Below are 15,513 nucleotides of genomic sequence, written 5' to 3' on the forward strand. Positions count from 1 at the left end.
AGTCCCCCACCTCTGATTCTTGTGGGGAAGTTGGCAGTTACTTACGGATAACAGGTTTGTACTGACACAGAATCCAGGAACACTGGTTAGGTTAACTGCCCGCCGTTATATGACTGAAATACTGTTGAAAAACGGCGTTAAACCCAAAACAAACAAACAAACAACGAAAGTTAGTTCCCCGTGACTATTAATGACTACAAGTATATGTAGATCTATACAGTAGATTAATATAAAATATTCTCAATTTTCTGCGTACTCTCGCTTGACTGTTTCTTTATATATAACTTCCAATATCTTCTGGTAGGAATAAATGAGTAAAATTCAAGTTAGTCTATCTACATTTTATTTTACATGTTCAACTTGAAAATATTCTACAAATATTACTGTCAAACAATAAACTGGCAAGATAGACTTCAATTGTCAACATCTGAATAATTCACCTCATCAACCATCCGTAACGTAACCGCGGTTCTCCCGCGTTTTTCTTCATATTCCATTATTTCTTAATGTTGAAGATGCTTTATTAAGTTTTAATTTGATCATTAATATTCTGTTTTGATGGATATATTTCACTTTCTTACTTTAAACATTTTAATGAGAAATTTCTTTAGCTACAGGATCTGAGATACTTAAAATTAACCAATTAAAATTTAAAACAACTCATTATTAAGTAAAGGCGAAAAGTAAACTTTTGGCATTTTCAGTTTAATAAGAATATATCACAGGTCTCAAATTTCAAACAGCGAGGAAAATCACTTTTCTTAATTATAAATGCATGTAAATTAGCCTATAAAGACTTAAGATAGTACGACTCACTTTGTTTAAGAGGGCTGAGATTTTACTATTTTTATCAAAAGGGGCAAAAGTCCTGATGTGCATTAGCTATTTTTGTGTAAAGGGACACAACTCCTGTTGTACGTTAAAAAAACAGATAAGTGCGTCTATAAAATAACAAGAGCTGTCTCCATAGGATGACACATGCCCCCGATGACACTTTGAATGAATAGTTATGGCCGATGTTAGAGTTTAGGACCTTTGACCTACGGACCTGGGTCTTGCGCGCGACACGTCGTCTTACTGTGGTACACATTCATGCCCAATAATTTTAAAATCCATGCATGAATGACAAAGATATGGACCGGACACGCCCATCAATGCACTATCATGAAATATGACCTTTAACGTCTAAGTGTGACCTTGACCTTTGAGCTACGGACCTGGGTCTTGCGTGCGACACGTCGTCTTACTGTGGTACACATTCATACCAAGTTATTTGAAAATCCATCGATGGATGACAAAGATATGGACCGGACACGAATGCACTATCATGAAAAATGACCTTTAACGTCTAAGTGTGACCTTAACCTTTGAGCGACGGACCTGGGTCTTTCGCGCGACACGTCGTCTTACTGTGGTACACATTCATGCCAAGTTATTTGAAAATCCATCCATGGATGACAAAGATATGGACCGGACACGAATGCACATCATGAAAAATTACCTTTAACGTCTAAGTGTGACCTTGACCTTTGAGCTACGGACCTGGGTCTTTTGCGCGACACGTCGTCTTACTGTGGTACACATTCATGCCAAGTTATTTGAAAATCCATCCATCGATGACAAAGATATGGACCGGACACGAAAATTGCGGACACACCGACAGACGGACAGACGGTTCAAAAACTATATGCCTCCCTTCGGGGGCATAAAAAGAATATATATAAATATATTTTGTAAATTTCTTGAAAATTTCTTCTAAATAAATATGCTTTCTTGAATTATATTTTGTATTCTGTGTTTCCTTAATAAAGTTTTGTTTTGTTCTGTTCTATAAGCAGCGCTGATGTTAACGGATACTAACCAATTTAGTTTAAGTTACCAAAAGATACATGTTCTAATAACTGACCTTTTTTATTTTTGAAAAAAAAGCATGTCCCTTTAAATATATTTGGAATTTGAGGGAATTTAAACGAATCACATTATCGGCGTTGTTTTTAGAAACCATTCATCCAATGATAATCAAATATTTGGTCGAGTTTTATTAGAGATATTTCATTAGAAAATTAATTTGCCTGTTGATGTTTTGTTTTATAACAGTATTAATGGGAAAATTCAGACAGCATTTTGAAATGGAATCTGAATTTATTAAGCATTGTAACTGTATGCAAACGTAATAGTTTGTTTTAAAGGAGGCACGTCTCAAAATTAATGTTAAATGTTTCAAAATTTAGAAGGTACTGTATATCAAAAGTACAATGCATTACAATATAATGTCGGTATCAACATAAATAATGAGCCGCGCCATGAGAAAACCAACATAGTGCGTTTGCGACCAGCATGGATCCAGACCAGCCTGCGCTTCCGCGCAGTCTGTTCAGGATCCATGTCGTTCGCTAACAGTTTCTCTAATTGCAATAGGCTTTGAAAGCGAACTGCGGATGCGCTAGCTGGTCTGGATCCATTTGGTCGCAAACGCACTATATTGGTTTCTCATGGCGCGGCTCATATAAAAAACATTCATCTCTTAATCAAGTACTGCTTCTACACTTCATAAGGTACAATTTCGTTGCAATAACCTAAATCCTGTTGATGCAAATTGTTAACAATCTTAATATCCTGAAAGCCTACTTTGTACAGATGATAACTTCTAGATAAAATGTTTTTCAAAAACCTTACTTGTACAAGTGATATCATCTAGACAATCTGTTTTTTTCAAAAACCTTACTTGTACAAGTGATAGTATCTATACAACATGCTTTTCAAAAACCTTACTTGTACAAGCGATAATATCTATACAACCTGCTACTTGTACAAATGACAATAGCTATACAACATGCTTTTCAAAAACCTTACTTGTACAAGTGATTTCAAAAGGTTAATTTGTACAGATGATAACATCTAGACAGCCTGCTTTTCAAAAGCCTTACTTGTACAGACGGTAACATCTGGACAACCTGCTAACAAAAGCTTAATTTGTACAGGCGATAACTCTTAGACAATCTGCTTTTCTAAAGTTGTACAAATAATACTTTCTAAACTTTTTACTAGATCTATAATCTAAATCTAAGTTACAAAAATGACCTGTAATTCACACCAGTTAATATCGTGTAAAACCTGATAAGTTTTACGAAGGCTTTAGAATCATCCGTTTTAGAGTAATCAAATTATTTATAAAATTTTAGCAATTTGATTTGTCCAGCCGAAACACTACTTTATTCATTTTTAGTATGTAACTCACGTACTTATTTTTTCCCGATGTTTATACATGTATAATCCATGCATAACAGCACCCATGATCGAGACCTTTTCGTATCTGCCTTATTATGCAGCATTTAAAAATTCACTGTTTTTGCTATTAATATCGGTTTTACACGACATTTTTGATGTATTGTAGGTCTGTATCCTTGACGACGACTAATAATCAGAAATAATGTTGGATAAACATTTAACAAAAAAGTGCACTTAGTTCACAAGTATTACAATTTAACAGGGTAGGCACATATTTGGTAAAAATAGCACTGAAATAAAATGAACAAAATTTAGTGCATAAAAAGGACAAAAGTCGATGCATACTATTTGATGAAGGCATGCACACTTAATACCAAACCCATATATATATTCTTGCGCCATCCAGCCAGTCTTGGCGTTTTAAAAATACATAGAAAAATAAACTGAAATTATAACTACATAAGGATCTCTACGCAGTACATTAGTAATCAGGACCGTAGGAAGCATTTTCAGTTTGGGGGTGGGGGAGCACACATTATGAAAATCAGCTAAAATTGCTTCGCTGCCATAAAACGCTAAGCTAATTACCATATTCAGTCAAATTATTGGGGGTTGGGGCGGGAGGGGGGGGCGGCCCCCCTGGCCCACACCCCAAGCCCCCTGTTCCTACGGCCCTGGTAATGACATTTTTAATTTAAAGAAAGAATTGTCCCTTCATTACGAAATTCAATGTTTTCTTACTGGATTCCTTTTCATTTTCAGTCATTTCAATATATAATGGCTTTGATAAAAGTTGATATTCAATTAAATGCTTATTTCTTTGTGTTACGTTGTAATTTCTGTTTGTACATAAGAAGACGACAAATAACATAGAATAAAAAGGGCCGTTGAATATAGAAATATAGTTGGACTGGACTCGCACCCAGCAGAAAACCCCATATCAAACTTGCCTGTTGGGGCTATACTGCGCACACGTTCAGATATTTTTCCATAACATCTTTAAAAAAAACTCTAATTGATCAAAAGTGATTACTAAGGAAAATCTCATACAAACACTGCCTGCTAATTTGTACTCTCAACCCAGAAAAAGTATGATCACTATTGCGCCTTGTACTATGTACAGAGCGTTGATACCCAACACTTTACCCTGCTAAATTTCTAAAAAGGAATGGTCTATCATTCAATTTGGGCAATACCATTTATTATTTAAAGGGCTAAACAGCGAACAGTGCAGACCGTGATTAGGCTGCACGGATGTGCAGGCTGATCTTGGCTGATCTTGGTCTGCACTGGTCGCAAAGGCAGAATCACCTGCCGCTAGCAGGCTAAAGGTTAAGGTGCGGTTTTCATGTGAAAATTAAATACATTTTTTTATGTGAAAACCGAAAAGCACAAAAGTGGTCAACTCTTACAATAACTATGTACATATTTGGCTTTAACAAATCAATATTGTGTGAATTACTACTAACACAACTGTAATTGCACGTATGTAACACGCACACATACGCACACACATATTCATATAACAATTCATTTGAGACATATTGACATATCATTGCACATCAAAATAAAAGGAATTACAAAATATACTGAGTATTGCGTAATTTGAGTAATACAAAAGTTACATATATGTCATATGCCCTCAAGAAAAAAGTGTAAATTGCACGCTCTATGTATAAGAAAAAATATAACAATGGAAGACATTTAAGGGAATAATACTTAAGGTAAATTTTACAACATAGATGACATGAAACAAAGTAATGTAATCATATCTCTTCCTTATTTACAGCACTGTTAACTGAGCCCGCCCTTTAAAAGGCGGTGATACAGCTCACTATATACGTACGTTATTATTTTCTTCAGTAAGGGTACTGTGAGAACAGTCAGCGGAAATGTCTAAATTATGTGAACACTACATGTGTTTAGAGATTAAAAAACCTCTTCTAAAGTACGTTCTACATATTAAATACAAATCTTTGAAGACTTTAGAGAATATAAAATTTCATAAAGTGTTGTACGTCGTCTCAAAAATATCTGCATAGGACAATGGGGTGATTGCATTTTACCAAGTGTAAAGATATAATCATTTCTTCCTCATAAATATGGTAAGAACAAAATCCAGACACATATAATTGAGTTTTGTGAGCAATCTTTATAAATCAGTGTTACTAATATATGATTTGTACGAGATAGTTACCAAATATACAACTTGTTGCGTTGAAATCGATAAAATAAATGGGAGAAGAATTACACGAAATTTCGTACATATGAATATTGCACAAAATCTGTCTTGTAAAATGATACGGCTTCTGGATAGCGTTGGTAAAATATTATAAAAGCGAGAGGCCAATTTGATAATTCTTGCATTTTCGAAGATAATAGTGTTAAGTTAACTTTGATGAAATTTACAAAATAAAAGCATGCAAATTAAATGCCTCCCGTATATGAAACATTTTGTGTTCGTAATTAGATCTATAAGAATACCATTTGAAACATAGCATTCAACCAATCATAATGATAGCGAACACGGTTCATGAGAGGTAATGAAACAGTATACAACAAACCTCACATCTCCCAGCAACGGCTTAAGCAGAATTCTGTTAAACAGGACCATTGAACGGCATGAGCCAAAAACACCAGAAAAATAATAGCACTAAGCATATGGAATGTAAAAGATAATTGATACATGCATTTTGCGCTAATGCTTACTTTAATGAATAATTTACAACCTTTGTCTTGTGACTGAAATGGTTTTCAAATGGCTTGCTGCTTTCGTAAAAATGTATTCATAAATATTGCACAATCTTTGTCTTGTCAAATGAAATGGCTTTCAAATACACAGCTTGTTGCTTTCCTTAACGTAAAAAATGGATAACTTGATAACGCGCACATTGTAATCAATTTAATTATAATAGAAAGTATTGCACAACCTTTGAAATAAAACCTGAATAAAAATATATTTAAACTAAATTAAAAAGTTTAGTTTACTAAAAACTGCACTTCCTTCTTTTCTAATATGCAACATGTTGTGTTGATAAGCATCATTGAAGTAATAATATGAGTATGTAAGCATCATTGAATTAATAACAATTATGAGTAACTCGTACATTTTCGCAAATAACAATGAAAGTTAAGTTTGATAAATGTTATATAAGTAACAAAATGAATGTAAAATTTCAGACATCTTTCGTAAATAATAATGTGAAATGTAAATCTTGTGAATATTGCACAACCTTAGTCTTGTAAAATGATATATGGCTTTTTAATCACTACTTTTTATGTTGATAAACAATTTGAAAACAAAATGTTAATGATGTAAAAAGTGTTTGTTTATTATAGTGTCATACCTGCTGAAAGAACGAGCTATGCAAGCTTATGAGACACACAGCACTACTTCCCGACTTATAATTCAATTGCCAGACATCAGACAGTAGGCAGTCGGTAACCATTAATCAACTAGCTGGCGGCTCACCATCCGGTCTCTTTCCGGGCTCGAACATTAGGCGAACCAATTGTGTGGCAGCGCCTCATAAATTAGGCTTGCGCAGCTTGGTATAGATCTAGATTTTGCAAAAATAATGTAAGAGTTATTTTGGTTAATATTGCACAACCTTAGTCTTGTAAAATTATATAACATTCTTATGCATAGCCTTTGCGTTGATAAACATTACGAAAGTAAAAAAATCATTTCGGCAAATAGTTAAGTAGTTTTACTTTGATGAATATTGCACACCCTTAGTCTTGTTAATGATATATTATAATTTGTTGCGTTGATAAATGGTATAAAAGTAAAGAAAAGAAAATATTATACATTTTCATTAAAAAACATTTGTAAATATTGCACAACCTTAGTCTTGTAAAATGACATTGCGTGAAAATAAAAGTATACGATAACAATATAAGGTTTATTTTTTTAGTATTGCACAACCTTAAATCTTTCAATAGCTTCAAAATACTCGTTGTGTGAATGAATGTAAATATGATTTGTTTTGCGATAACAATGTTCGCAGTATTGTAAAATTGTATAAGTACCCATGGATGTATTATTATATGAACTATAAATAAATGAATTCTCATCGGTCAGAATTCATTTATTGCACAAAATGTCACATGATTATGCTCAGATTTTACTTCAGTATTGGAAAAACTGCAAACTTATTACTTGAACAGTTACTGTAAATAGGCCGTCAATTTCATACGTTACGTTGAACTCATAATGGCGATTGCACTGTATTTAAAATAATCGCTCATATAGTTATAATTCATATGGTAAAACAGATATCACCTTCTAATGCGTGCAATATTATACGATGTGCACCCAAAAGCTATGAACTCTGACCTCGGCTTATTTATTTCTTAACAGATTCACATGACGTTATATTGCACAGCTGAAAAAGCCATAACTGAATAACATTTTGCCTTGGTAAACAATACGAAAATTGCAAAATGAAAAAAATCAGACACTTTTAACAAAATAACAATGTAAAATCTACTTTAGTTAATATTGCACAACCGTAAGAAGTAATGTCAAAACATTCATTATAATTACACAACACTATTGCACGATCAAGAAATTTTCTCTACTGTAGAAATAGGACTATTATACATTTTCGTTGTCAGTGAAACGGCTTCGTTGTGAAGATGTTTTAAAAACAATCTTCCAACAAATTGCATATACAGAAATCAATACTTATTTGTATAAATCTGAAGCAGTAGGGTATTTCTGAATCTTAAACACATGGCACAAAATTGACCAAAACCTTGCCAACACAGATCTCCCATGCTTTTCTTATCAACTTCCGTAATGTCGTTGAAAAAGATTTGAAGCATTTTAATATATTTCTGGTATCATATGATATCGGAACTAAGCTGGTCAAAGTCAATTTCTACCCAGAATGCTCTTTTTCGTCATGGATGCTTTTTTAGCTAAAGCGGAAGAACGACAACTCTGGAGAACGGGTGGAATTGTGCATCACTATAGAAACGTTTATATCTACATAAAATTTCAGCACATATTTTAAGCCGGTCATCTACATACTTATTGGATGTTGAATATTGCATTGCTACACTTCACTATTGGGCTAAGGATCGTAAAACACTGAAACATTTTGGAAGACTGCGTCTGCATCCACAAGAAAGACAATGTCAAATGCAAGTCTTGAGCGTTTGGGAAACGTTTTAGACAAAAATTTTGTTGAAAGCTCATGGAAATTAACTTTCCATTGACGTTTTGTAAACATGACATCTGGCATATGAATGCATAGAAGCAATTTCAAAATACTTGATGTCTTTCATAATAATGTCATATGTCTGCGGAATGCTCCTTACTTTACAATCCCTGCCAAAATTCCCGACAATAAACGAGTTTAAAAGATTCAGAGATATCCTAGCTACGACTTTTCATAAATAAATATTGTATCAAAATACAGAGTAAATACTTCTAATACATATGTACAATAAAACTTGAAAAACACGTGCTGGAATGTATAACATACAAGTAAATATTCAAATGTAAGATTTATCTATTGCACAGAAAAGTAAACAAGTGTCTGTAACCTTCAAGATGTACGTTATACTACAAATTCAAAAAAAAAAATAATACAACTATTTTAACTAAATGAAAGAAATTGACGTCTCCTTCGTTTAAACCGTGAGCACTTGATAATTTCTTTATGGGATTGTCCGTCTGTATGAATTTCTCCAGTAGTACCCCTCCCTGCTCTGTGACTGCATATGCAGAATACCTCTGACAACTGTTATATTTAAATAGCATTCAGTCAGATAAACTGTAACTGGATGAAAATGAGTTTACTGATTGTCATTCGATTTTTCTGTGGTGACTGAAACTGTCGTCTGAGCAGACGGACGATCCACCATCCATGTCCATGCTTGGACACATTCCATCCTCTTTAATACAAGCTGATTCATAATGCTTATTGAGATATGATTTTAGCGCGAATGATTTGTTGCACCTCTTGCAGTTGTAGCTCTTGAACGCCGAGTGCGTCTGCATGTGCGCGCGCAAATTGCTCCGATCCGCAAACGCTTTACCACAATGAGCACAGCCGTACGGTTTTTCTCCTGTATGAGATCGGAAGTGACCTTGAAGTAACCAAGGTCTGGAAAAGGCCTTTCCGCAAACGTTACACCTATGCTTTAAGTCATGGGTTAACATGTGCATCGACAGTGCGGGCATGCTGACGTAAGCTTTTCCACAGTGGTGACATTTTCTGGCTAGTTTGCTGTCTAGACTTCGGTGCGTTTGCTTGTGCCGGGAAAGATTACTTGATGTGGCATAATCTTTACCACATTCATTGCACGTGTATCTCGGTTTTCCATTCTTTTCTCCGAAATGCTTACCTCGTGATCTCCCGTCACTTACAAAGAATGCGTCATACGTGTAACCAATAGTAACGCCATTTGGAAAATTGTTCTTTTGGAATTTCTTGATAATTTCGGCTGCAATTGCATTGTCATCGATCTCCTTGGTACTCTGGGATTCAAACTCATCTCCCTTAGCCGATTCCTGGTCCTCGTGAACACTCTCGCTCGGTATAGATGGACTCACAATATCATGGATATAGCCTGAAATGATATTAAATGTAAATAAAATAGGTTATAAAATGACTTTACAACAAAGCATTAAAATATATTATGGTTTAACTAGTCTAAGCATCCAATCAGCAACCGCAGATTTTAAATTTTTGACTCACTTACTCGTTTATTACTCAACTTCATGCAATACCCATTAAATTTGAGCATTTAGTTGCAAATATGGAGGTTGCTAATGTATAAGTTTACCTGTTAACTGTAAACAGGTCATAGATACCTTACTGTCTTAATGAATTGAATCATTGCTTTCAATTCGATGCGCTTTGTAACTGCAAAACGTAATTTCATTAGAAGTTCAATAAATAATTTATAACCTGAATTTATTTGCATTTGAGAGTAATCATTGTCATGAATGAATTTAAAATGGCTATAACAAACGTTCCATATTTACACGAAAGTTAAAACCAAAAACCAAAGAAATATTCCTTTTTTGGCATTTATTACGTCCAATTTATAAAATGTTTTCATAATTATATTTCTGTCAATGTTGACTTTGTTGTGCTCTAGTATGTTCTTAAAAAGTTTATCAACCGACCATAATTCGGTGGAATCATGGGAATATTTCAATAACGCCCACAATATTTCCAAAATGTCATATTACGGGTTTCTCATATCTGTAACTTTAAAATTTTCAAATAAATTTAAATCTATCGAGATGAAAATCTTACACTGCAATAAAAAAATAAGTACTGAAATGTCATAGTTTGCCGGCTAGAAGAATACCCACTACATGGAATAAGGCTCGTAATTAAACCCTGTAAAATGAAACCCATACCCCATCAACGAACAGCTGAATTAAAAGTTAACGAAAGAAGCGTTTACGAGCAACAACTGTTCAAATTCTATTTTCCATAATTGAATTCAGCGCGCAGCAATCAAACTGATATTATTTGTAACAGTGCTTAACTAATGAAACGGTTGACAAAAGAAAACAAACTGCTGGGTCGTTCGGAAAGCAGTCTGTATAATAAAGCAAAAAGATAGCACACGACAAACGCAGCTGATGTATTACAATAGAACACGTCTTAATTTAACAAATTAACATACACTGAAGTAGCAAATCAAAACCTCATTTTAATATGTTACTAGGTTACTGTTACACGACTTGCTTCGGTTGGCATATGGGATGCATTTTTTTCAACAAGTGTTCGTGGAAGATAGCACCTAAATTATTGCCTCTTTTTTGTAGTTCGCGTCGCAGTCTTAAAAAAAACTTAGTAGTGACTTTGTTGCAGTTTGTTTCATGCGGTTGTAAAATAAGACTTTAATACAAGTAAAGGTCTAATTTCTGAAAATGCTGAAATGTTTAAATCTTGATTCAGAAAATTCCTTTTAAATCAGAAAATCAGACTGTGCTCTTCAGGTAGTGGACCTATGATGACAATAGGCAATATCCGTTCGTTTACATATTCTCCGTAAATAATTTCGGCATTCCTCGGTTGTTTTCTTTTATGTCCGAAGGATGCCGAAATCGCATACGGAAGATACGTAATCACACGGAAATTGCCGATTGTCATAACGGGTTCATTACCGTAAACAGACAAACACAGGTCAAGTTGGAATAGCCCAAGGACGCAATCACCTCCCCCCCCCCCCCCCCCCCCCCCCCCCAAAAATAAAACCCTGCAACGGTGTATGTATGGACGTGTAGTCTATGGTCATTTACACAAAGTACGTGCACGAAGTAAAACATACAGACAACATGGATATGGCAAGGACGTGAATGAAACACAGTGGGGCGCAGTGGAACACACTTCTGGAGATCTTAAACCCATTAACTCAACGCACCAATTCCACCGTTTCCCATTGTTACAAGACAGTGTATACAGAAGTTATCCCTGTCAGGTAAATTCCTTAAACATGCACTGGTAACAGAAAGTACGGTGTGTAAAACACAGAAAAGCTCGTGTGGAAATATATATAAAATCCCTAAAGAACACATACGTATGTACCCAATGCCTTGCAGAAAGTAGAGCAACATGATTAACACCATTAAATGTCAAATGAACTTGGTTAGAAAGCAAATATTAAAGCAGCTCAGTGTCAGTGAGGCTTTTAGAACTGCCTATCGTGGAGCATCCGGCATGTACCTTTAGACACAATCATAGAGGAAAGCTGAGGGTTAAGTTGTAACAGGGCAGATCGTATGGCCGTATGGCAATAGAATATCTTATAATCTCACCATTTAAGTAATTTATTGACCAAGAATCTTACGAAGCGTACAGTAGAAGTCGGGTTAATATAATAATTATACCTTCTTGCAGAAGTATCTTAGGACAACTGTGAAAAAAATAACAAATCTGGATTACAGTAGTAGGATTTAGAAAAAAAATCAAACTTATATACCAGTATTATCGTTTTCGTGACTTCCAATGGTAAATAAGTATAATGCTCACACTTTCTGTTGATCTAGATCTACTTTACATATCAAAATAACTAACAATATTTTATTACGGAGAAAACAAATGACTACTGGATCTCAAGATTCGTTAGCAAAGATGTCTTTGGATTACAGGTTTCTATAGTTTATAGTTATTCAGACCGACAATTATCCTGACAAACATCTAGAATCTTTGCTTGAAGCGACAGACTAGGTAAGGTCCATGCCAGACGTGGAGATAAACATCATTAATGTGCAATATCGTTCAAAATAAAAACCCATAATTTCGTTAGAAATAAAATTCATTGGCATATACTTTAAATGTTGGGGACAGTAGGATATTTGATAAGAGCTATAAAATACAAAACCATGAAATATCTGTCAACGATATTTCCATATAAGGCATTAGCACATTTAATATCTTAAACTGTCTTCATTTTTCCGTATAAAATTGATAAATTTTCATTGGCTGCAGCAGACACCAGAACCCATTAAATGTCTTTAACTTACATTTTTTTTAAATAATATTGTCAGTGTTGAATAAACTTCAACAGAAAAGTGGGGGTCATGTCTGATGTCAGAAAAAATACTTTTAGTAAAACAAATACTCTCAAGTCAGCTAAAAATGAGACACCAAGTTGTTGTCCTGGTATATGATCTGAGTATGTTATGCTATTACTTTATGGTGAAAATGTTAGCTAAATATCAAGCATAGATCTCTCGTGTGATCGCCGAAGATTAAAAAGATGAAAGTAAGGAAAATATCTCTATAGAGCAAAAAAAATACACTGAAAACTTTTTGAATTCGCCACCATGCGACTACCATTCTTTTCCCGCCATTTCCATATTAAGTGTCTGTATACCTATAAGGATTAGTTAAAAATAATAAAAAATAAAAAAAAACCCATAAAAACAAATACAAGAAATACTTTAAAAAGTTGTTTTTCCATCGAAAATTTTCCTTTATCTGTAAAAGGATCAAACTTAGTACTTTTATCCCAGTTTTTTCGGATATGTATTAAAATAGCACCGGTATATATACTGCATCGGTGCCAAAATAAAACAAAACGTGAAAATCACTGGATAAACCGCCAATAGTTTACTGCTTTAAATGAAAATAACTAAAGAAATGATAGTAAATAGCTTACCGTTGTTTACTTTTACGGAAAGTGGAAGTACAGCAGGCGTGTACGGCGTGATGGCATATATACTATCTGGTACAATTATATCATCAGCGTTCGTGTCACGTGGTTTGTAGCTGTGGTAAGCTCGAATTTCCTCGTGCTTCTTTACTAAGAAAGACCGTGGCATCTTGAATTTTTAACTGCTTCCAATTTACAAATTCTTTCTCATTTAAAGAAATATTTCATCATCAGTGCTAACTGTCCGCCAACAATTTTCTTTTGTAATGTTGTCTTTGAACTTTAAAAGGTTGTCCTTACTGCACCACTTTTCAAAACATTAAAGCGAAATTGATTGTTCGAAAATACTCTTCTGTCGCATATAAATTTGTATTTATCATTTCTTGTAACGCGTTAAGCAGTCCCTTTCATTCTTGCTTGTTGAGTGTTTACGATTCTTCGCGATTTCCCCTGATTTTGAAACCTCGCACAACTGGTGTCAGACCAATTTATTTGCTCATATTGACTATAATCATTGTTCCCCGACTTCTCACGGTAAATACACCTCTCTGTGACGGGCAACTATTCATTCATATCTCGCTCTAATCAATTTCACTTGTTGGATATCAATATTGCCAACTCTTCTGGCTATTGTATAAGAGCCATATATAATAAAGCAATCTTGTCTACATACATCTGGTCAGGAAATAACGAATTCATGCGTAAAATCGGATCATGTCCAACACGTAAGGTATGGGTTTCGGCGCTTTCTCTTCCACAAATCTAATTCCAATTTTCTTGCAGCGCTAATTTCGGCAAGTATCTGTTCTTGCTTTTACACGTAAAAGTCTGGCTCTACTTATTGCGCAGGAATAAGTTAATTATGTCTTTATATAATAAGATCTTTCTTGAAGTAAATTGTTAAATACTGCACTCCTATTTATTAAAACATTCTTTTCATTTGTTTCTACTAATGAAGATGCAACAATATCTTCTTTCCTGAGTAGTGAACGTTGTCATAACGCAACAATTTCTTTAGCGAGTAAGCCCATTATTCCACCAGTCTCTCCGCTCCGCTCGAAAACTCCGAAATCAAACGGTCCGCACACCAGTATAGCACAAACTAGTATGGGGATTTTCAAATCTCGCCCGCCTTGTGTGACGTGTTGATACTTCAGGCAGGTGTTTGACGAAAAAACCGGGCTCCCATTAAAAAGAGACCATTTACCCACCGACAGGTGATCTCAAATATATGGTAAGATTCGGTTACACAGCTCCGCTCCAATTAACTTCTAAAGGAACGCAACCGATACTTTTATCGGATGTGCTCTATCTGAACGCAGTCCTTTGAGCAATCAAGCAGGTTTTATGGTCAAAACGTTGATTATTATTATAACTGCCGAACGAATTTCTATCATATGTCCAGCTTCTTTAAACTATTTGTTATTAATTAAGATAAGTTTTGTCTAATTCCTTTTCCACTTTCAAAATTACTGTAAAGTTTTAACCCCGTCACTGGACGCAGCAATATTGATATTAACAGTGTTTCTTCGCCGACTTGATAAATTTACCAAACTGCATAACTGTTATTATTTAAAACCACAAAATGAACTATCAGAGCTCCGTTTGTATTTACAAAAGTATTGTCAAATACGCTCGCAACAATGTGCCTTTAAATGTGGTTTATTCAATGAGCATCTTCGTTTACATTCCAGTATTGGGTTAACATCGGCCTTTCTTCCAATTTTATAGCTTCCAACACCGGATAATAAACAAGAACGAGCTCTTTTCCTTATATGGGCGGAGTTTAACAAGTCGGTATTTAAATGTCTTCATCACGGGCATGCGTATTTCGAATTTTTCCATTTTTTACACGCGCTGTATTATAAAATAATTGTTAAATATATGTGTTTACGATTTAAAAATAATTAGGTCTATTAAAAATAAAGGCGTTTATCCCTTTTTAAAACGTTTTTTAATGCTGAATTATGTTTTTTGGAATACTGATACAGCTTTAGGAAGATGTTTCGGATCTTCATACCCAAAGCTGTGAAGGAAAGTGAAAATAAATCCATGTTATACTGGTTACGACATAATATTGCGAAAAATAGAAAAATAATTACGATAAAAACTGTTAAGAAACTATAATACATTTAACCCTTTGCCTGCTGG

The 15,513-nt window shown here is 34.5% G+C and overlaps 1 protein-coding gene across 1 annotated transcript; it reads right to left on the reverse strand.

Annotated features, from left to right (window-relative positions):
• Positions 1-397: 397 nt before the first annotated feature.
• Positions 398-15,038, reverse strand: LOC128557755 (transcriptional repressor scratch 2-like). The gene is made up of 2 exons (XM_053545968.1): positions 13,369-15,038; positions 398-9,813 (listed from the first exon to the last, which is right to left on the reverse strand). The coding sequence occupies exons 1-2, from the start codon at positions 13,529-13,531 to the stop codon at positions 9,047-9,049; spliced, it is 930 nt and encodes a 309-aa protein (XP_053401943.1). The 5' UTR covers positions 13,532-15,038; the 3' UTR covers positions 398-9,046.
• Positions 15,039-15,513: the final 475 nt, after the last annotated feature.

The sequence above is a fragment of the Mercenaria mercenaria genome, chromosome 6, assembly GCF_021730395.1.
Source record: "Mercenaria mercenaria strain notata chromosome 6, MADL_Memer_1, whole genome shotgun sequence".
NCBI lineage: Eukaryota > Metazoa > Mollusca > Bivalvia > Venerida > Veneridae > Mercenaria > Mercenaria mercenaria.